General features: G+C 45.4%; 1 protein-coding gene across 2 annotated transcripts; it reads left to right on the top strand.

The window, feature by feature from the left end:
- Positions 1-124: 124 nt before the first annotated feature.
- fam120c (family with sequence similarity 120 member C) lies at positions 125-21,137 on the top strand. 2 transcript variants are annotated; one of them, XM_070967768.1, is made up of 17 exons: positions 125-1,680; positions 3,863-4,109; positions 4,307-4,389; positions 5,195-5,323; positions 6,312-6,414; positions 6,554-6,627; positions 7,069-7,343; positions 9,274-9,436; positions 9,550-9,633; positions 9,847-10,018; positions 11,635-11,884; positions 12,257-12,371; positions 12,734-12,943; positions 13,701-13,941; positions 14,679-14,814; positions 17,185-17,248; positions 17,415-21,137. In XM_070967768.1, the coding sequence occupies exons 1-17, from the start codon at positions 1,165-1,167 to the stop codon at positions 17,670-17,672; spliced, it is 3,120 nt and encodes a 1,039-aa protein (XP_070823869.1). In that variant the 5' UTR covers positions 125-1,164; the 3' UTR covers positions 17,673-21,137. The 2 variants fall into 2 exon arrangements, with proteins under 2 accessions (XP_070823869.1, XP_070823870.1); XM_070967769.1 differs by having other exon boundaries at positions 1,016-1,680; positions 7,150-7,343.
- Positions 21,138-23,004: the final 1,867 nt, after the last annotated feature.

Raw genomic sequence — 23,004 nt, 5'->3', positions numbered from 1 at the left:
GTTGGAGTTTTTACCTGTTTCTCACTGCAGCTTTTCTAGTTGGACGTGATGCGGTTATTAGACTACATTTCCCGGCTTCCCCGCGGCCGCGCCTCCTCCCTCCACTCCCTCCGCCTTCCCTCCCACTCCACTGGGCCGCGAGGAAGTCGCAAGATGGCTGATGTCGCTTGGAAGTAATGTTCCCCTCTGCAACATGAAGCCGTGAGTGTGGAAGAAAGCGAGGGAGGCACCATCGGGCTTTTATTTTTCTTTTCTTTTAGTTACTTTTCTTTTATTTCGTCAAACATCCATCTCATTCCGCGTCGTGTCCGCCCCGGACTTGTCTTCGGGAGTTGACGCGTCAAATCACGCCGGGGACCCTGCCAGCAGCTAACAGTTAGCCACACAGTTAGCAAATGTTCGTACAGCTAGACAGCCAGCCAGGCACACAGCTTGTTAATTTGTTTTAATTGATATTCTTACACCTGCGAACCAACAGGCTACTGCTACACACGTGCTGAAATCTGCCTGAGGTAGCGCAGAATAAATGTCAAATATTTTAGCTGTCAGATAGAAATAACGATTTTGCAAGCTGCTCGGTTTAACATCATGTCCGCGAACTGGCCATCCAGCCTGTGGGTTGCTAACTAATGCGCAGTATTGCATCTGTTTCATGTGCACAAACCAGCAGGGTAATTGTTTTGTAGGCATTTCTCAATAACATCCACCACCTTGCTGCATTTTCGTTAATTGCCGCCAACTAAGATTTTGAAGCTGGTTTGTTAAAGCCAAATTATGGGAGCAGGAAAAATGTTCAACTTTTTCTGGTTGTAGGTAGCTACACTGGCCTTGCTGGCATCTAACCAAAAATCCACAGGGATGGACACTAAACTGAGCACCCACGACCAAAACTGAGAAATTGGCATTTCAGGATCTCGGAATAAGTAACGTTGACTGACACACTCGTACAGCGGTGCATGGTGACTCATTTCACGGGTCCGTGTGACAGATAAGTTGTTTTGCTGGGTTAATTAAACTACAGTTAGTCACTACATCGCAGACCAGTTAGCTTGCCTGAAGTGCACAGCTAGCTACGGTCTCGCCCCACATCACATTACAAACACGGCGTACAGAACGTATTCAGAGCCCGCTCCCGGCCAGACACACAGGCTCAACAACACCGTCATGGGAGTGCAGGGTTTTCAAGAGTATCTAGAGAAGCGGTGTCCCGGGGCCGCAGTCCCGGTGGACCTCCTGAAGCTTGCCCGTACCGCGGCCCGCCAGCCCCCTCACCACCATCACCCACACCACCACCCACATCACCCCGGGCCCATGCCTCCCCCGCCCCCGCCTGCCAGGATCCTAATCGACGCTGACTCCGGCCTGCAGCGCCTCTACGGCGGCTACCAGACGGACTGGGTATGCGGGGGCGAGTGGAACGCCATGCTGGGCTACCTGGCTGCCCTGTCACAGGCGTGCCTGTACCAGGGTGGCCTGGAGCTGGTCGTGGTTTTCAACGGCACACTGGGGAAGGAGCGCTGGCCCGAGTGGGCGCGGCGAGCTCAGGGCCAGCGACAGACGGCGCAGCTGATAGTCAACCACGTCGGCAGCAAGGCCACCCCGCCTCCACGGGCATGGTTCCTGCCCCCGGCCTGCCTCAGCCACTGCGTGCGCCTTGCTATGTTCCGCTTCCGAGTGCGGGTGAGAAATGTGTGAAGTTGTTTTATTGTGGTCATATGGCGTGCCGTGCATTTGGCACTTGCCCTTTCTGCACGCCCATTTATTAGCTTACATCATCAGCGCTGTTTAACTCCTTCCAGTTGGAGCAAGTGTAAGTACCGGCCCTGAGCACTGAAGTGAGTCAATGTAGAGTTTTGCTGTTTATTGTCATACACAGACACAGACCTGATCTGACAAGCTGGCTGTTTATAGCAGCATAGATTTCTGCCTGTAGCCGGTGCCTGCAGCGGGCCTGCGCTGCTCTCCTGGATGTATTTGGGATGGTCTTCTGGGAGCAGGAACGTATTCAGTGCAACAGATTTTTTTTAGATATAAAGCAGCGGCTGCTGGCTAAACCAGTCCGTGCATCCTTATTCAAGAGGGGCTCGAACATTTATTGTACAACATGACCTAGTCTAGCCTATATATTACATAACATGAACTCCATGAACCTGTCATGCATTGTTGAACAACTGCTGAGTGGATAGACTATTTATAGGTCCCCAGTACCTGACAGTGGTACATTTGTAATGACTTAACGTGCATTTCAGTGGGTTGTGATTGAGAATATTTATCTCTGACACTGGCACAATAGTATTTGCTCTGATATAGCATATTGTAGTGTAATGTGAATGTACTATATCTGCCTTCCTCTACTATTATTAGCCTGCTATTTAGAATATTATAAGGTGAAATAAAAACTGTGTCATCTAACTCTGCAAAGCATATACTTTGGGGCAAAGAATAACTGAACACGGTTTGTTTGAAAAGGAAATGTGACTCATAACGCTATGTTGAAGGCCTGTCATGAATGCAGCTAAACTGCTTGATTGCCTCTCAGGGTTCCTCTTGTCAACTTTTGCCTGGCTGTCTCTTTTTTGCCTTTGATCTGCCTTCCCATCTGCTTGCATGCTAGTATTAAAAAGCACAGTGCCACAGTATATGAGAGGATACTTGTTAGAATAGAAAAATCCCACCCACATTACAGTATAACACGTTCTGATGCTCCTTGTTCATGTACAGCATCATTACTCACAGTTCCCATGTGTACTTAGTTGTTTTTCCCTACCTGTATCCTGAAAAACAGTCATATTTCTGCAGCTTTAAGTATCTCTCCTCTGCTTCAATTACGCTTATATTTAAGTCATTGCTTTCCCCCTCTGTGCAGCTATTGCTGTATGTGCTGTATGTTATTCTGATTGTTGAAATCTGTTATCAGTGTTATTGTCAGTGAGTGACACAAGAACCATGAAGCAGTTTTAACAAGTCTTTCATGAAAGAGATTCCTCATAATCAGCTTTGCCTTCTCTACCCCACATTGCATTCATTTGAAGACAGAGATTTGACTACCAGCCATTTAACTAGATTTTGAATAAAGTAACTGAAAGTAATTATTTAGTTTTCACACTGATTAATACTGACGTTGATTAACAAGATTAACGTAGCAATTCTGGCAGAATCGGGGAAACTCTCCTGCGCTCTGTGGCGTAACCGTGCGCCTCACCCACCAATTGCGTTCTGCATGAGTGTTCTCTGAAGCAATTATGCTTCCCTAGATCCTGCTGTCCACATCTCCACCATTGATTTGGAACCGAGTGGCGCAGCACAAATTTTCTACATTAGTGTTTTTGCAAGCAAACTGTTTAGAATAGTATCATTGTGGGCTTTGGAGCTTAGGTATTTGTTGGTATATAAAGTGAAGTGTCATTTCCACTGGCTGTTTGGGATCTCTGTCTTCATGTATATAGTATGCGGCAGTGACTGCTAGCACAGCAGCTGGTCAGTTTCACGGATGCCAGTCCATCTTTATGTCGTAATAATTAATCTGCAGATTATTCTCTTGATTAATTGATTCATTTTTTGATAAAGTTGGACATTTTTACTATAAAAATGACTTATTTAGCAGTAGCAGTTTAATTTAAGATTTAGATTCATTTTCTGTAGCTAAACTAATCTGCTAGTCAGGTAGTCGTCATAGCTCTAAACTGCTGTGCTTCTTTTACTGGAAGAATGACAGAAAAGACTTAAAATCTGACAGTGGCTATCCAGGAAGGTCTCTGCAGAATGTAAACGTTTTCAAAAGGAGGTGCCATGTTTGAAATTCCATTCAGAGTTTGTGTTTTCAGGACACAGCAGTCTGAGTTTGTCCACTCTGCTTCGACAGGTTGTACAGACTCTGGAGGACCACCACCAGGAAGTGCTGTCTCTCTACAGAGACTTTGGATTCGCTGGCCTGATTGCTCAGGATTCTGAGTTTGCCCTCTGCAACGTACCCGCCTACTTCTCCTCACACGCGCTCAAACTGAGCTGGAACGGCAAGAACCTGACCACACACCAGTATCTGCTGTCTGAGGCCGCCAGGCAGCTCGGGCTCAAGACACAGCACCTGCCATGCTTTGCTGCTCTGCTGGGTAAGGAGCGGCACTCCCGCATACGTCAGCCTGCACACACAAATACACAAAATCAAACCTGCATCCCACATTTCTCTTTGACGCTCTGTCGCTGAAACACACGCCTCTACCTGTGAGTTGTATTTTTGGCAGCGCTCTTTGTCTGACGTCCTTGTTCATTGACACAGCAAACATTTGAAAGAGCTTCTCTCTTGCAGGAAATCATATTCTGCCTGATGAGGACCTGGCTGCCTTCCACTGGAGTCTGCTGGGACCAGAACACCCACTAGCTTCTCTCAAGGTACCGTATGTTTCTAAGTCTAAAGTCTGCAAACCACAGCTTACTCTGAGAAAACACTAGCTGTAATATTCATGTAATACTGCAATAAGTCAACTAATAACATGTGAGCCATGATTTACCTCAGATGTTAACAGAATCAGATATTATAATTGTTAGAGAAAAGCTTCCCGATTCTGTGATTTTTCTCTCATTTACTTGTTAATTTGCTGTTGCTAGCTGCTCCTCTTTCACAATAAAAGCCTCTCAGTGATTTGGGGTCATAATGCTTTACCTTTCCCATCAATATAAGGCTTTTATTGTGAAACATCTGCAGGAAATGTTGACTATTTGGTTATGTCAAAATATACTGCAAATGCTTTCTTCTTTAATTGGTATCATCTTTGTAAATGGAACAAAGCCAAACTCTGTAACAGGCCATCATCTTGTAATTTGAGGAGCTCGGTCCATTTGTTGGGCACTAAAGCTTTTTAAAAACTAGCAAACATCCAGTCCTGCCTTTTTATCTGTCATCTATCTCATCTGATCTTTGAGTTGACTTTCTCTTTTAACATCTTGCGACCATATTGGAAATAAGTGTTTTCACTTTAATCTACTATCCTTTGGAAGTCTTAATGAATTTTTTTTGTCTGGTGATCCATAAATTAATGAATCTAGTCACATAGCTGTATAATAAGTAGTTATACATTTTTTTACAATAAAATGCTAAATAATACAGATGAATATGTTCATGCGCCTCTTTCATGGTATTACTCGTCACCCAACCAGGTGCATGTGGATTAAAACCTTTGTGCTGTTGCTGTCTCAGGTGCGAGCCCACCAGTTGGTGCTGCCGCCCTGTGAGGTGGTGATCAAGGCCGTCTCAGAGTACGTCTCCTCCATCAAAGACCTGGGAAACCTCGACACCATTGCCAGAGATGTCTTCAAACAGTCACAGGTAGGCCATATGGACGCCGCCCTTTTTCAGTCATTATCACTGCTTTGGTCAACCGCTTTGTTTAGTTTAATTTGAGGGGAGAAAAAATTAAATGTAGTGTAAATGAACATTTCAAAATGTGAAAAAAATGCTTTGATGCTGGATAATGAACATGCTCGTCATTAATTTCTGACCTTAAAGACCAACTGTTGCTGATGGTTAAACAGGTCATTTCTGCTGACACAACACCCGAGTCAGCAGGTCCACTTCTTCACACGTTAGTGCGAAACCACAGCCTGACAACACACCTTATAGAAATCCATGCGCTTACCAGAAATATGGAGTTTCAGTTCACCAGAGGAAGCTGCTGCAGTGTTTCTAGTGTTGACTACACATAAAAGACACATCTGCAAATTTCTAATCTTGGTCATGTTGAGTTCAGTAGCATCTTATCAAATCTGCTTCCTTATCCCTTTCAAATCTATTTATATACCGTATGTCTTTTCACAGCTCTGTGACATCCGTTGACCCTGTCTTGTCTCATTTGTCCTCTTGCTAAGCTGTGCTTCATTTGGTGGCTGAACTAAAACTGCTGTAATGACTAAAACAGCCATTGAAACACATGAAGCAATTATTTTGTTAGTCTTTTGGTTAATTTACAGAGAATTAGATAACATTGGGTTTTATAATTGTTTCATCTGTTGTTAATTTGGTAGTTTTCAGAGCAAAAATGCTAAAAATTCAGATGTTCCAGCTTCTCTTATGTGAAGATTTTGAGCTTTTGTCATGTGTGACAGTAAACTGAATATCTTTTTGGATGTTGGACTGAAATTTGAGGATGGATTTAGTCATTTTAACTCTTCATCATTTAGCCAACATCAACAAAATAAATCACTGCTTGAGCTGAGGAATTACTCAGGGAATTACTCAGCAATTACTCAGCACTTTTCACTGTCATAATCCCAGCATGATACTGAGTAAACACAACGCTTTGTTTCCTCCCTTCCAGTCTCGTATGGAGGACAAAGTGGAGCGATTCAAGAAAGCGGTGGAGTATTTCTCAGCTGCCTCCAAACCACGCTCGCCCAACATGGGGCCCTCCTCCTTCATCTGTGAGTCGTAAACTGCTCAGGAACCAAGTTTAGAGAATAGAGCCAATAGTCTGCATCATTATGTAATCGTTTTTGGCTTACTAAATATGCATTTATGGAAAAAAAAGGTAATTTCTTTTTCCTGTCTCTCCCTGCTTAGTACCTGGGTTTGGACCCAATCCATTTGGGGGACCACCTGGCCACATGGGACCGATGCAGCCTGGAAAGAATCAGGTAGATCCCTTATCTTGGTAATCCTCCGTCCTCTTTGAAGTGGCTGTAATTTGTTCTGTGCTCTGCATGAATCTACATGTAGTGGAGTGGATTAAGTTTTTGGCTCTTTGAAATCCCGTTGTGGCATGTGCTCATTTAGGGGAAAAACTGGCTAAGGGAGGAGGGCGCAGTCCTTTCCATCCCAAATCCCCCCACCAGCTTTGATTAGATGGTTCTAGTTGGATCTGAAATAAAATAGGACAGTACAAGTTCCCATCCCTGAGACGTCGCCTCTGCCTCCCTCTCCTCTCTCTTTCCTGGGCTCCTTCTTTTCTTGTCTGCTCCCATGCTTCTTTTCTCCCTTTCCCATTTTCTGTGTTTCTTCCTCTCCTCTCCTCTCCTCTCCTCTCCTCTCCTCTCCTCTCCTCTCCTCTCCTCTCCTCTCCTCTCTGTCCATCACAGTTCCCTCCTCCCCAGGTTCCGGGGTTAAAGCCACCCTATCCAAATGCTCCATATGGACCTGGCTCCACCCCTCTGTTCCAGAACCCACCGCCACCATCCCAAGACTGCAACGATTCACTGACGAGCAAGATGGGCTTCTCTGATTGGTCGGCTCCATATGATTCCACTCAGGGGGGAAGTCGATTACCCAATCATCACACCAGCACTCAGTCTGGTCCCTCTCCGTCTCCTTCCTCATCATCAGATGGAGATGAACCCAACGACAGCAACGCAAAGTAAGACGCGCAGCCGTGTTTACCTTTACAGCCAAACTGTTTGCTGCCTAATTAGAGTTGAGTGAGAAGAGAGACTTTGGCATTTTAGGTGGAGCAAAGCACTTCACGCAACACATGTTTTGACTAATCATAAGGAGAGCTTAGCTTTCACGGTATGTAGGCAGCTGGCACTTAACAACAGTAATGTCCATGAGGAAGACATAATCGACGTCTTTCACTCAAAGAGGTGGCGGTCAGCTGGTTGGTCCACTTGTTTCTTAAAGTCTGTGTGTCTTGGAAACTAATTTTATTTTTAGAATTCCACATTTTGTTGTTGTGGCTTCAACGCTGTGGTCTGCTTTGTTACCAGCAGAACAGAAAGCTCTGGAATATGAGAGAGAACTCAATTTTAGGCCATCTGTTGTCTAAATGTGATGTCAGTTTAACATGTTGGTGTCACGTCTGAAGCCCCTTAATGTAAGTCACAGTCATTTTAAGACTGCAGCTGAACAAGGTAAAATACACAGAAAGAAATGCTGCAGTGACTAATCGATGAGTCGATCAACAGAAAAATAATAATTTGAGTCACTCTCTGGTAAGGCTTGACCAACATGTTAACCCACTCTCTCTGAGACCAACATGAAGGCAGCCATTGCTAGCGTCTCAGGCTAACACATCTGTTATCGCTCCTCTCTCTTATTAGCAAGAAGTGACACAAAATATTCCAGTAGCAGCTTTTTTAGCCGACACTGACTCATCTCAGAACCAGTCGGCTGTTGTCAGATGACGATTTAGCCAGTAAGGGCAATGGCCAATGTTTGGAGCTTTTGGTGTAGAAAGCAGATATCCAGATAAGGTATAAGGGACATTCATGCCAAGACTTCCTCTTAAGTGCATTGGTCATTGTTTACAGTCCGATCAGCAACTTATTTTCCCGTCCCGTCGACATTCTGACTGATCTCTACAAACAGATATCTGCATATAAGAGATGAGTTATGAGATTGAATTTTGGCCAATGTGTTCGCCTCCTTTGCTCTCCTCACGGACTCAAACGTGATTGGTTGATACTATTTGAATGAAAAGCAGAAACCAGAATGCTTCAGATACCAAACTCTTGCATTTGCAGATATCTGTTTATATATTAGACGCTGACCGTCACTTTCACCTGACGTTTCACAACGTCAAACGCCGGCAGCAGCAGGTCATATCGGTTGGTACTAAGGGGGGGAGGGTGAGGGAAGACCTCCCCTCTGTAACTCTGTAGTTTCTCCAGCAGAGTGATCACTCCTCTCAGTCAGGTCTCAGGAGTCACATTCTCCCAGTGAAGCTTTCATTCATATCACACTAGTTACTTCAGCTTGTAAATGTAGTATTTTTTAACAAGGATCATGTAGCTTGTAAAAATTGGGTGCCAAATTTAAAAGGCTGCACCAGTTACTTTAATGTGTCGGGTATATTTAATCAGCATTTAGATAAATATAAGGATCAGATTGGACTCCCTAAAGCCAGTGGAACATCGGATGAGCCCTTTGCAAAATGCAGTGCATCCGTAGCATCTCTGTATCACGTGCACTTGTTGACTGAGTGATTTTTTTGTCAACAAGCTTAGGGTGTAAAGTAGCCCAGCTACAGCTTAGAGATTCAGGGATTACCGCTGAGGAGGAGGATGGTGCAGCAGGGAAAACCATCTACTAAGGAGGATACACGTGATTTTGGAATTTTTGTCTCCTCATGTTTTCTTGACCATCGGTCTTCCAGATCTAAGGTTTAAGATAGGGACACTTTGGACTTGTTGTGGGTGTGTTCAGTCCCTGAGAGGCTTGTGCTACCGCTAATTTCCAGCCATTGAAATAATGTGCGCTGTGCTAAAGGAAATGTTTTCTCTGCAGACATTTTAACATTGTACACATGCACACATGAACTGAACCTTCCCCTCAACCCTCTCTCTCAGCCATTTGACGGACAAGCCCTCTCGGTGGGAGGACCCTGCTGGAAGGGGGGGCTCGGCCTCTGGAGACGGTTCCCAAGGCAACGGGAGTGGGTCAAACATTCCGTCACTGTTGTCTATGGCGACGCGGAGTCACATGGACATAACCACACCCCCTCTGCCTCAGGTGTGTGTCCGTGAGACATTTAAAAAACAGAAACTTCAAACCGAATGGCACGCCCCAGTCAGAGGCCGCGTGTAAAAGCCTTTTGTCACCATGTTTCCTGTTGGTTCATTCAGGTCAGTGCTGAGGTTCTTCGTGTGGCTGAGCACAGACACAGGAGAGGACTGATGTACCCCCAGATTTTCCACATATTGACCAAGGTAAACTTTTTCTCAGATGACGTCCGTGTTTTATTTATTCTTTCATTTGTCTTTGCACGGCCCTTAAATCGTCTTATTCAGGTGAACAAGGCTTATAAAAATGGCGATGTAGGTAATATACTGCACCAACCATGTCAGAGCTTTCAGTCCTGCCTTCATTCGCTCTTCCTATCACATTTGTCCTTACTGTCATCTTCCCACTGTGCACCCCAGGGAGAGATGAAGATGCCAGTGTGTATAGAGGATGAGTGTAACTCTGAGCTGCCTCCCGCCTCCCTGCTGTTCCGTGCTGCCAGACAGTATGCATACGGCGTCCTCTTCAGTCTGGCTGAAACACACCGTCGCCTCGAGAGGCTCGCTCTCCGCAAGAGGGCTCCCCTGGAAGGTAGGTCCTGGGACTGGGGAGATGGAGTCCATAGATGAGGGCAGCAGTGATGTCATATGTGTTTGGGAATCCAGCCAAAGGTTGAAGTTTTCCACAGATTTACAACATGGAGATAACTAACTGTATGTTTTTCCCTTCGTCGAGGTTGATGAAGCTGCGTTAGAATGAGGTTCAAATTCACATCTTCCCACTTGAGCTCTGGAATATTGTCTTCTGGGCATCCAGTTAACTCCAGCTAACTGTTGTGGCCTAATTTTTGAGCAAAAGCTTTGATTATTTTGTCACATAAACCTCGGGTATAGAGATATTGAATCTATGGTAATTGTTAACTGTACGTGCTGCTGCCTGAACGTCTGACTCGTCGAGCTGAGCTCTTAGCTGGCAGGAGAGATGCTGTGTGGTGCACGAGGATTTTATAGCTGAACTGGAAGCAGGACTCACTCGTGTTAAGCTGTCAGAGAAGGTAAAACATGAGATTCATGGAGACTGTCAGAGAAGTTTAGTGTGGAGCTGAACTGACACTAACTGTGCAGGCGTAAAAGCACAAAGCACAAGACAAATGGAATATATGGAAGATGAACCGCTTCCTCTCAGTGGATTGGTTGCTGGCTTTGATCAGCCTTAATATATTGCATTGATTGGATCATGTAGATGCTGGGTGATTTTTCTGGTTATCACAGTGTCTCGAAGCCTCATTGCCTCCACCAAGCCTTCATGTTGTACATGCTCAGTTTCTCCAGTTGGATTCTCGCTGGCTCACCGCACCAGTAAAATGTGTTGACGGTCACTAACGTCTTTTTCTTGCCTTTTTGTTTTCTCTCTCTCTTCCCTTTACGCATGAGAGGTGGATTTGTTGTGGTTATGTATCTGCTGACTTGTCAGACAACTAGTTGAGGAAGGGGCCACTTCTTAAAAAAATAGTTTGCAGCTTCTCTGAAGACTTCCCACGGGCGACATTTTGACTTGCCAAACAGAGATGCAGATTCTAACATTAACAATGGCTCTATTCCATTTCGGTGTACCAGCTGCAGGGCCCTGGCATGGTGTGTGCTGACATGTCTAAATGACTGACATGACTTACTTACCATTAGAATTGAACATTGATATATTCTAATATTATTATTGTTCTATTTTTAAAAATATCAACATATATCATGTGAAACACCAGGAGGAGTTTGTTGGCTGGTTTGGCTGTTTGCTTTAAAGACATATCAATAAATGCACAATACAATAAAGACTTATCACAAAAGAAGGCAAAACCTTACATCATCAATCATCTGATCCACTTCCTCAATTCATGTGTGGTCATTGTTGCTGTGTCATTCATTTTTTACTCCATCCACGAGACCTGATCCACCCTGAGAGGTAGTGAGACGGCACCTAGACACGGCGAGAGAGGTGTCCCCTGGTTTATCAACATGCAGCGTAGTGAGGATACAGCCATTTCACATGAGGCGTATCTAACACGGATGTACGGATGTGCATGAAACTGTCTTTGGAACTGTTCATACGTGTCAGCCGTCACTCCGTTAGCAGAGAATCCAATGTTCCTTCCCTCTGAAATATAACAGCCCACATTTTTATACCACCATACGTCTCTTGCCTCTGTGTGACAGTTCCTCCAGTGATTGTCAAAGAATGGAGCAGCGGTAAAGCCAAGTCAGCCCTGACTCCAGAGCTGGTTCCGGCCCTGTGTTTCCGGGAGTGGACCTGCCCCAACCTGCGACGGCTGTGGTTGGGTCGTGCCAGTGAGGACCGCTCCAGGAGAACCAGGGCCTTCCTGGCCTGCCTACGCTCTGACTGCCCAGCCCTCCTCAACCCAGCACAGGTCCCACAGCATCTGCTGCTCATGTGCTGCGTGCTCAGGTATGACGGTGCACTGCTCCACTGCTGGTTGAGTTTTAGTCAGATAAGCATTGTGTACGACTCTGAGGGAGCAAAGGCTGTAACTGTGGCCTTGTGGCTGTGTGTGATATGGATGGTCGGGGGACAATGGGAGAGAATGACTGACCACCCCTCAGTGTAGCATGCACAGCGTCGTAGAGCTGGCAGTCAGAGCTAACCTCCATGAGAAGCTACTGTCAGACTCTCTGAAGCTTCCTCACTCGAAGTGCATTCGTGGCCCTTTGAGAGAGTCACTGTGTGGGTACCGGTGTTGTTGTTTTTAGCTCAGTTAACATCATCCACTTTAGTTCAGTGCTCTGTTCTGAAGTGAGCTTTGTTTCCCTTCTCTCTCAGGTATATGATGCAGTGGCCTGGGGGAAGGATCCTCCAGAGACATGAGCTAGATGCCTTTCTGGCTCAGGCTGTTTCCAGCCAGCTCTACGAACCCGACCAGCTACAGGAGCTCAAGGTAAGCCCTCACTTCCTCACTGTCAGAGCATCGTTCATCAGGGTTTTTCCACAAATGTTTCTGCACACAGTTCTCAGTTTTTTTTCTAGTCCCCTTGTTTTTTCTGCTTCTGCTTTGTTTTGGTTGATTAATGGCTAATGTGGAAACTCAGCAGTACAGCTGCCGGATATAAGACTCTTACTGCGCCCCTTTTTGGTGTTACAAGCAAATTTCTTTCATTAAGAAGCGACGACAGGTTGCACGCATCATATGTGCCTACATGCCATGCGTCCAGGACGTCACGACTCACAGCTCTACGACTCGTTTCTGCTTGCACTTTAAACATGCTGTAATTTTACATTTGTGTGTTTTGTGTCTGTCAGGTGGAGAAGGTGGATGCCCGTGGCGTACAGCTGGCTTCCCTCTTTATGGCCGGCGTTGACACAGCACTGTTCATCAATGATGTGTGTGGCCAGCCGTTGCCATGGGAACACTGCTGTCCCTGGGGCTTTTTTGACGGCAAACTGTTCCAGAGCAAACTGGCCCGGGCCGCCCGCGACCGGGCCGCCCTGCTGGACATGTGCGAGGGGCAGGTACGAACCTGAGCGTGCTTGTGCATGTGAGCCTGAGCAGGGCCTCTCAAAGTCCAGACCTCGGTCCACATCTGGACGGAGAAGTCCACACCCGTGTTTGAAAAGGCTACAATACGTGATGATGTGAAGCATTTTCTGCTTTGAAACACATTTTCTATTGACCAGTAAATCGTTAGTGACGTTGAATATATCGTGAAGCTGGCGATCATTCGCAGCGTCCTGTCCCAGGTGAATGTGGGTTTAATTTTCCCGTGGTTGAAGTCGTTGTCATGGCAACATTAAGTTGGAGAGAGCGTTGTTGCTTCTGCTGAATTCAACACATTAATGTCACGTCGGAGAGTTTGCTATCCGTGTCGTCTTTCCTCTAGCACACAGTAACGGGTGTAAATGCAGTTTTGATAATACGTCTGAGGCAGAAATAACTGAGCTTTGTCTGCTTTGGTTTCATGCTGGCCCAATCACAAGAGTCGTGACATTGATTAATTGATTAAGTGTGAAATTGTCCAATTGTTCCAGACCTCTGACCTTGAACAAACATCGGATGTGTACCTTTGAGCAATAAGTTGAAACCCCTTTTCTTAGAGGGTTGCAGGGGTCTGGAGTCTGATCCCAGCTTCATTCAGTCATTCAATCATTCAACAAAATGTGCCCGTGTCGGCCTCGAGACATCACAGGACGTGTCCACTGTTCAGTGTCTCCACTCAGGCCGTCCTCTGCAGCTGGACGGCTCAGTCACAGTTGTCTTTCCGCTCTGCAGGAGGAGCTTGTGTCCAAGGTCGAGAAGATGCGTCAGGCAATCCTCGAGGGCATCAACCTGTCCCGCCCTCCTCCACCTCCCCCTCCTCTTCCACCTCCTGCCTTCCTCCCCCCTGCCATGGTGCCCCCTTTCTACCCCATGCCTCCACTCTACCCACCTCGCCCCATGGGCGGCATGCCCCCTCATCATCACCCACATCATCCACATCACCCTGCGCAGCACAGACCCAGAGCCTTCCCAGGTACAGATGCTTTCTTTTCATCTAGCAGGTTTTCAACACACTTACATGGATGAAAGCTTTCTCTTTGTCCCAATGACGTACTACACTCTGTTTCTAAGCAGCCTCTGAGTACGGTGTGCATTGTGCATTGAGTATATTCAGTGTTCATTCCACAGAACAGATTTTTGAGCGTTGAGCCGTTGATGTATACTATTGTCCCACAATGCAATGCATAAAGCAAACGGAGGAGGTGTTGACAGCTGGAGAAACAAATTGTGGATGATGATGAGACAGGAACATCAAAAACAACAGAGTGTTAAATGTGTGGAAAACATTTTGCACTTACTTTGTTGAGTTTCATTTGCAATGAATGAAGCTTTTCATAAGGAATAAAAGGCATTAAGACAAAATATAAAAGAAATAAAGACATTGAAGTACTATTTAGAAATATTAAAAGACGATGAAAGTAATCTAAAATAGAATTTAACAGTAAACATTAAAACATTAAAATTACAGCTCAGGTGCAGTGCAGCAAATAAATAGTCATTAATAGCACTTTCACTTTGTTCCAAATATGTGGTTCATGAAACTGTGCATGTATTGTAAATTTTCCTGTTAGTATGAAAGAGTAAAACATACTGTTTTCTGCAGAAAACGGTATAATACGTAGTACATATCATATGCAGTTAGTATGTAGTTTGAAGCTACAGATTCTCAGCAGGCAGTCTCAGTAATCACTTCTTCTCTTCTTTGTTCAGGCATCCAGTCCATCCCCCCTCAGGGAGGGAAACTGGAGATAGCTGGCATGGTTGTTGGCCAGTGGGCTGGGAACAAACCAGTCCGTGGGAGAGGGGGGTTCAACATGCAGGTGGTGTCAGTGGGAGCAGGGAGAGGGTGAGTACGATGATGATCTGTTGATCAGCACAGCTAAGGACATTTTTGCCTGTTGAACCATCATCTTTCCAAGACGCGCTGTCGTCATTAGGACAATAGGACTCAAACACTGAAATACTATTTAGCCGTAGTGATTAGCATCAGCATGCATTAATATTAAACAGGTTGTTGTGTTTTACTGCTAGAGTCAATAAGCTCAAAAGAAAATATTTCCTCCATCTCAGACCAGAGAGAGGCAGAGCTGTTTGTAAGTCATTACAGCCACTGCAATACCTGAAGATGAATAACCACAACAAAGCACGTTGCAGAGCACCGTCCTTGATTATGCATCAGTATTGACTGAAAGGCACACCACGCAGTGTTTGCTCTGTGTTTTCGTCAGTTGGAATCTTTTGCAGCCTAACAGAGATCCTGTGTATCTGGCAGTTCACCTAACTGCTCCTGATTAAACTCGCAGCAGAGTAAAGTGTGTGAAAGGACGCAGCTTTGTCAGTGTGGAAGCCTGTTCGGCTGAATGTGCGCAGCATCCTCTGCCACAGTTTCACTAACGAGTGTGCGCTCTTCAACAGACGCATTCATTTTACAGTTTACAGTTATTTTGCCATTTCCTGTTTCACAAGCTTATATACACATTTTCTGCTCATCAGATGTGGTAGTTGATGCTGTACCTGAAGATGACAAGCTTCATTCTTTCTCTGCAATCACTCATTTTAAATGTCGGTGTAGCCGATCTCACAGCGCGCCTGCTGCCATGACGCTGTGTTTATGTTTATTTTATACCACAATGTCACAATCTTAAGTTAATATCTCGTCTGACGCTCAGCAGCTTGAAATGAGTCGTATTATTTATGAGCCACGGTCAGTTTTCATACTCATTCCTTTACCTGACAACAGAAACAGAAAAATATGTAAATGACAACAGCTCCGTTGGGAATTCAGCTGCATTAAAACACAGTGATGATGATCACAGAGAGGAAGAGCAGTCAAGACCAGTGCTGTGCTAGTTAATAAAAAATAGGAATTAGCTAGATGCTACTTACCTCATTAACTAAATGACTTTCTTTATTGTGATAAGTAACTTCTTAGTTACTTCTTTAAAGCTTGAAATGCTGCCGTTGGCCTGTGTGATACGACCAAAGTCTCATGAGCTGATATCAGTCACTTCATATGCAGATAATGATAAACAACATGTCACGATATGGCATTTACAATGAAGTATGTAACAAAACGTCAAATATTAATGTGTGAAATCTGACAAGGTAAAAATACAACACTTTTCTACTGCGTCTCAGTCTGGGCTTTGTTTTAAGCGCTGGACTCTACCTTTGAGGCCTCTCATGCGTAGACTCTCTCCATGCTGTTCAACGCGAGCCTTGCGTAGGTGGTAAAAGAGGCAGGTGGTGTTTCAGCCTGCTGTGGGGGCCGGTCTGCGGAGTAACTTTCAAAGTACAGTTTTCTGGTCCGTGTCAGACTTTTCATAGCTGAACCACGTCCATACAGCAGAAGAAGCCTCCTCTCTTTGGTCTCAGCTCCTTGTTGGCCACTCGGAGGTCTTCTCCTGGTTCAGTGACCAGACTCTGCGTCACTTTCACTCTCCTCCATGTCTGTTTCTTTACTGCTTTCATCTGTGCCACACAGAAGAACCCAAATGATGAGACATTTCCCATAATGCACGCCTTGCGCTGGACTGTGTCTGTTCATAACATGGTGTTTTTTGTGCCGGTTTGTAGTTTTAAGCATCTGTGACGTGGCTGTAACCTTTTTGACCCCAGTCGTATTTTATTACTGCGCTTTCTACTGTATTTCATTATAATATACTGCATTAGTCTGCTCTGAAGATGAAAGTAACGAGGCCATTTAAATTTCAGTTGTTGTAATTACTTTATTTAGCTTCAATCTGCTCCAGTTAAAATGTGAGTTCAGATGCTTTGTGCGTTAGCTGTCTCCTGTGTGTTGGTCAGATGCTCTCATCTCTTAATGTCACACATGTCCCTGGCTGACGGCATATTCGCAGAGTAATTCACCCTCATGCTGCAAAGCTAACTGTTTGAGACAAAATTTGCCCAAATGCTTGACTACGAGATCATTTCAGTTTGCTCGTGCTGCACACTGTCGGGGTGCTGCTCTGTGCCCGCACAGTTGAGTTTAGCCTTTTCATTTTGATATTAGAAATAATGGATTTCTAGGTTTCGGTGTTGCCTGTTCGCAAAGTGCAGAAGGATTTCTGTGGTTTGAGTGAATGTGCTTGTCAAAGTTCAGAGTTGTCCTGCTTGGATTTACTTCAAACAAACTAGGGGTGCTGGTGGGATCGAGCCTTGAAGCCAGACTGGTCATACTGGTTGTGTTGATCTTTCCGTGTCTTCGTCACAGGAGGGGTAAAGAGATTCCAGCAAAAGTAAGGGGAGTGAAGAAGGCACCTGCCAACAGAACACAGGTGGGACTCAAGCAACGGACCAAACTTCACACAAAGTTTGGTGGTACATTTTCGTGTAGTACATCTTGTAGTACATTTTCATATATGAGTAGCGTTGGTCACATTGTTCCTCGCCGTCATGTCTCCTGCTGTTCTGTTAAAACTCTGTCCAACTGTCCTCCTCCAGACGTCGTCGCCACCCCCATCCAGCACTCCCCCAAAGCCCTCAGAGGAGGCGGGCTCCACGCCAGAGGTTGCGACCCAGCAGCTGAACGGCAGCTCAGCAGCCTCCGCCATCGGCCAGCCATTGGAGCTGGCCCCCCTGGCCCAGCCAATCCCGTGTGCCTTAGCCAGCAGAGACAACCAATCAGAGGGGGTGGAAGCGGAGGCCCCCTGTTGCCTTGACGACTGCCCGTCAGACGGAGCACTACAGAAGGAGGAGTGATGGCATCCCTCCCAGGATGCACTGCTCTGAGAGAGTTCTCTGTGTTCGACTGCCTTTCCCTGTTTTTGTAGCCCCGCCTGCTAGCTGTGCACATGATCACACGGAGCAGGAAGTGACGCGAGGCTCCTCCTCGTCCTCTCTGCTGCTCCATGTGATTGGCTCGAGCAGTTAGCTGTTACTTCCTTTTTAGTTTTCTCATGTGGTTTTACATTGTTTTATGAAGAGAGGTTTTCTCCATGAGTCTGTAAGCGCCCCACCCCTCAGAAATCCTAAATGCCTCCCTCCCGCACTCAGAGTAAAATAAGCTTGAAGCCCCGCCCCCCCATGACCCGCCACTGAAACGAGCCCCCTAGTACGTATGGGTATCTGTACAGTTTGAATTTCTTATTTTGTGTCTTTAATGGTCCCATTGTTTGAATCTCTGCACACAGATGTTAAGCTTGCGGTTACGGTGACAGATTGGATGTGGTTTCCATGGTTACAGCATCTAGGCCTGGTCGCCGTGGTTGGTAATTTTGTGTTAATGCGGATTGTCGCCATAGCCGTCTCATGTGAGGTTTGTCTTGCATGAATTCAGATGTTCCGAGTTTGAAAGGAAGCGACGTACCATACTTCTGTGCAGTCACCTCGTTCCCAAACTCTGCAGGCTAGCAGCTCTGCTAAACACACCGTGTTAGTATTCTTACTAGCATCGAACCCCATTTTTGATTGGTTTCCTATGACGGGAGCACCTGCACCGCCATGGTATTAGTGTACTATCTTACTTTGACCTATGTAGCAAAGCCTAGTGCTTAGCTGTGCTAAGAGACCCCATGAATTTATGCACCTTAAGCCCCAAAGTATGCAAGATATTACCCCGCTCCTCCAAAAAAAAAGAAAAGTGCATTATTATCCTCCCATCCTCCTTGTCCCTTTGTCCCAAAGCTTTGATTGTATTTTCCCAACAGAAGCACTTAACATTATATTTAAATATGAATTTGAACAAGCCCCTATACAGGAGAATTGACAGTCTGTGGGGGGTGTCCCCTGCGCATAAGTAAATCATTATGACATGTAGAGCTACATTTTAAGGTAGAGATCTATTTGAGAGACGTCAGAATGTGAACAGAGTGGTTTCAGACAAAGAAGCACTTTGTTTTAAAAATGTTAAACCACACTGGACAGTTCTCTACCAGGTGATAAAGAAACGAAAAACTCTGAGGCACCTTCTGGAGTTAAGGCCAAAAAGAAAAGAAACGCTGCCCAGCAAAAGATGGAAATGAATGGTGAGGATTTCAGGGAACTGCTGCCAGGCAGAGTTCCCTCCAGAGTGGCCTCACGTTCAATCAAGAACTTTGCAATGAGCCTGAAAGGACTCCTGATTGTCCACATCGGGGATTCCTGGGAGTCGTTTCAGATTTTTAAAAAGTTATTTCCAAAGTGTATTTTAACGGGGCTCGCCGACCGAGGCGGCCCGCGATAGAAAAGAGGCGTGGCAACGATGCCTCAAAGATCCCTCCACCCTCTGGTGGTGATTGAGCAACTGTTGTCATGAGAATAGCCCAACACCAGGAGCTGCGGCCCCGCACGGCTCCGGTGTGTCACTTTAGACCAGCAGTTAGCACTTCCCTGCCCCGAAGCGCCTCAGCCGAGCACGGCGGGGGCTTAACGGGTCGGATCACATGACAGGAGAGAGAGAGAGAGAGGCCTCATGGCGGACCCGAGTGTGCCGCTCACAATCTGAGACTTCGAAGATGATGAATTGTTTTATTAGAGCACTTATGTTTGTAGAGAATGAGATGTGTCCCCCATAGTAGATTTCATCTGACTACGGAAATACAACTTACCAACAACTGGTAGCACAACTGCAAATGTAAAAGCAGTAGACTGACAGTAGACCTGAGAGATGCTGGCCATGAACATTGCAATCTCTATAAACTTACTAAGAGAGGTTGACATGAGCTCACTATGTTAAAAAGAAAAGGCAAGTCAACAAGAAGCACCTTATTTTCTTACTATGTTGATGACTTGTGCTCTATCGTGTGCCACAAAAATTGACATGGAAAAAGCTCTTCTGAAATGCCATTTTGAAGGAAAAAACCCTGACTATACAGTGTATGTAAGTGTTAATGTAGTCGCGTCAGACATCCCCTCAGTTATGAACTCAACCATTACAGTGAAACGCTGACAGTTCACCCAGCCGTGAGCGTAGGCCTGCGCTCATCATCGCCGGGCTGGGCCACGCCGCCGTCTCTTACACCAACACCAAACGAAATCAGAGGTTCGGACTTGTTAGCCGTTGTTGGTAGGGGTTAAGCATGCAAGCGCTGTAGGTGTTAATAGGTTAAGAGTAGGTAACAGCGTCGGGCTAAACACAGGACTGTAATACAGACACCACGACTAGGCTAGAGAATATAGCTCCACTGGCCGAAATACTAAGTCTAGAATTACTAGGAGTCATATACTTAACTGCTTTCAACTTTTGACATTAGTACAAATATGTGTATCGCAGCAGTACATGTTAGAAGATGGCTTTTCTGCGGCGAGCCAGAGTGTGATCCGGTGTACGATGCCCTCTCTCGATTCGCTCGCCAGACAACAGTCACGAACACACACATGCAAAACGCAAACACACACACACGCACGTGCACACACAGGACAGACAGGTACACTCAGTCGCATCTGTTACCAGCAGCATTCTCTCTGCTTTTGTGCGAAGTGGTTTTGTGCAGTTTCAGTTCCCAGTGGAGTGGTCGTCAGTTCATCAGAGATCGTTTGGTAACACATTCTACTGACACTCCAAATCCCACACGCTCAAGTTTGCATGGACGGATCCAAAGTACATGTCAGAGGTGTCAGGCAGGCACAGAAACAACCATCTGTACACACATTAGCGCACGCACACACACACACACACACACGCACACAGATACATAGATGTTAAACCCTGAGTTACACAGTAGCTAGTATGGAAAAAAGAAGTCAACACAACACATGATGTAGTGTCCCTCTCTTGTCCTTGTCTGTTTTAGTTCGATAGATATTTGATCAGTGATTTTTATGCTTGTTATCCTAACCCCCCCCCCCCGCTATGACACTTTTTCTCACCTCCCCTTCCTCTCCACCCCCAAACTGTTCATTCATTCTTTCCTCCGCCCTCTGATCTTCCTCATAGAGTACATGCAGCCACTCTCTCACACACACACACACACACACACACACACACTCTGATTCTCAGTGAAAGCAATCACACACAAATACACTCAGATATTTTACACACAGGTTAAACCCCCCACCCCCACCTGTACTTCAGTTCTCTTCTTTCGCTCTTACCACCTCCCTCTCTGCCTCTCCTTTAGCCCTTAGGACCGTTTCTATTGGCCGTTTTCTCTTTTCTCTTCGGGCTGCCCTGCCCCTTAATCAACCCAACTAACAGTAAAGGTTATATTAACGTTGATAATCAGTTTCTGTATGTATCTAGCCAGAGTCTGGAAAAAAAATCTGAAAAAAAAAAAATCAAAACGGTTTTATTCAATTGTGCAAATGTGTTTTTCTTACTATTTTTAATGTTATTACATCTAATCTAATCCTTCTACCATTGCTTCAGTTAGTACTGAAATACGCTTAGCCAACCTAGAGATTTGAACTGTAATGATTGCGAGTTTCCTTACCTGTATTTTATATGGCATCTTTAGACCACCGTTTATTATGTACGTAAGTAAATATTGCCCGTTTTTCGAATTGAAAATGTCGTCTGCACTATGTATTATGATTCTCATAATATCGTGACAACAATTTTGTGGTCGACTCTGTCAATCTGAGCTGAACTCTGCGCCCTTGCACAAAGCAGCGAAACATCTCTTGTAAACACCTGAGAACCAAAGTACACCTAGCATCCCCCCCACTCCCTATAAAGCCCCTATAGTCCCCCGCCCCACCCTGCGACGTCGATGGTTTGCCCCCAAGTAACACGTTTTCTGATGAGTATGATTCTATATGTTATGACATTACAGCACGTGTGATTTATCTGACAAGTGTGTGAGGTAACGGTGTTTTCAAACACTGGTTGTGGTGGAGACGCAGACAGACAGGGAAAAGGAAGGAAGTGTGTTTGTGTGGACAGCGGGCGAGCGAGCTGGCAGGTTTAGGCTCTCTGGGTAAATTCACCGTTCCTGTCGCTCGCTCGCGCTCCGTTTTAACTTCTTCAGTGACTGAATTTAGGCCTGTGCGAACCCCCGCATACGCTGACCTCAGATCTGCACTAATGCACAGGAAAGAATGACACCTGACAAATATGCTTTCAGTCGTGCTGGGGTTTTGGCGCCCTCTTTTGCATTTTTCTTACGTGTTACGCTCTCTCAAACTTGCCTTTAACCTCCCAGATTCAGACTGATAGAGCAACTTTGCGCCGTACTGAGTCTCTTCAGACGTGGGCACGGAGGACAAAGGGGCTGAATTTTCCTCCAAAGACAAACCTGAGATCAGTTTGCCTCCAGATGTGTGAAATGTGGAGTGCAAGCAAGAAATAATAAACCTGTACAATGAAGACAAACAAGACTTCAAACAATTAGTCTTTAAATAGAAAATAACTGATAAATCTGCAGCTAAAGCTCTTTTTAAGGATGAACACGCTGCAGTTTTAGCTTTTCCTTGATTTCACGTCTTGTAGAGCTGCAGTGCTTATCTGACTGACAGAAAATATATCAGCAACGATTTGGAAAAATTGTTTTGGTCATTTGGAAAAAGCAAAAATGCGAAACACTTTCTGGTTGGAGCATCTGAAATGTGAGAATTTGATGCTTTTCTTCGCCTTTTATGAGAGGAAACTGAATATATTTGGGTTTTCAGCTGCTGGTTGAACAAAACAAGTTCATCATGCTGAGCTTCAGGAAATTACGACCGGCATATTTCTGTGCTTGCTGACAGTTTTCAGACAAAATAATCAATAATGAGAATAACCCTCCACTGCAGGCCTGAATTCTTTCCTACGTGACGTAATCTCTGGACTGTCTCACAGACAGAAGCAGCAGTTTAATGGCGTCACCAAAGACACTGGAAGTGATGGACAGTTCATGCTGCAGTTATAGAACAAACTGTTCATTAGTTATATGAGAAAGTAATGCACAGATTAATCAGTAACGTAAATAATCATTGCAGCCCTAAAAGACTCATGACGGTGGCCTTGTCAGCAAATCACAATCCATGGTTGAGAACTTTCTCTAAGATAAAAATCTCAGCCGAAGTCGTCGTGAGGAAGATTCACCCTCTCTGTGACGGATGAAATAAGAGCCTCCCTGCCTACGCAAATGAGAGCGTCTCTGAAGAGCCTGACAATGTAAAGAGAACCAAAAGT

The sequence above is a fragment of the Chaetodon trifascialis genome, chromosome 8 (genome assembly GCF_039877785.1).
Source record: "Chaetodon trifascialis isolate fChaTrf1 chromosome 8, fChaTrf1.hap1, whole genome shotgun sequence".
Taxonomy (NCBI): Eukaryota; Metazoa; Chordata; class Actinopteri; order Chaetodontiformes; family Chaetodontidae; genus Chaetodon; species Chaetodon trifascialis.
Note: the sequence above shows the minus strand (reverse complement) of the source record. Positions and strands in the feature narration are given on the sequence as shown.

What these genes read in the sequence shown, in the direction of transcription:
- fam120c (XM_070967768.1), top strand. Translation starts at nt 1,165, where the DNA reads ATGGGAGTGCAGGGTTTTCAAGAGTATCTAGAGAAGCGGTGTCCCGGG. An exon ending in TGCAGCCTGGAAAGAATCAG is followed by an intron (nt 6,628 to 7,068) that starts GTAGATCCCTTA and finishes TGTCCATCACAG; the next exon opens with TTCCCTCCTCCCCAGGTTCC. An exon ending in CAGACCCAGAGCCTTCCCAG is followed by an intron (nt 13,942 to 14,678) that starts GTACAGATGCTT and finishes TTCTTTGTTCAG; the next exon opens with GCATCCAGTCCATCCCCCCT.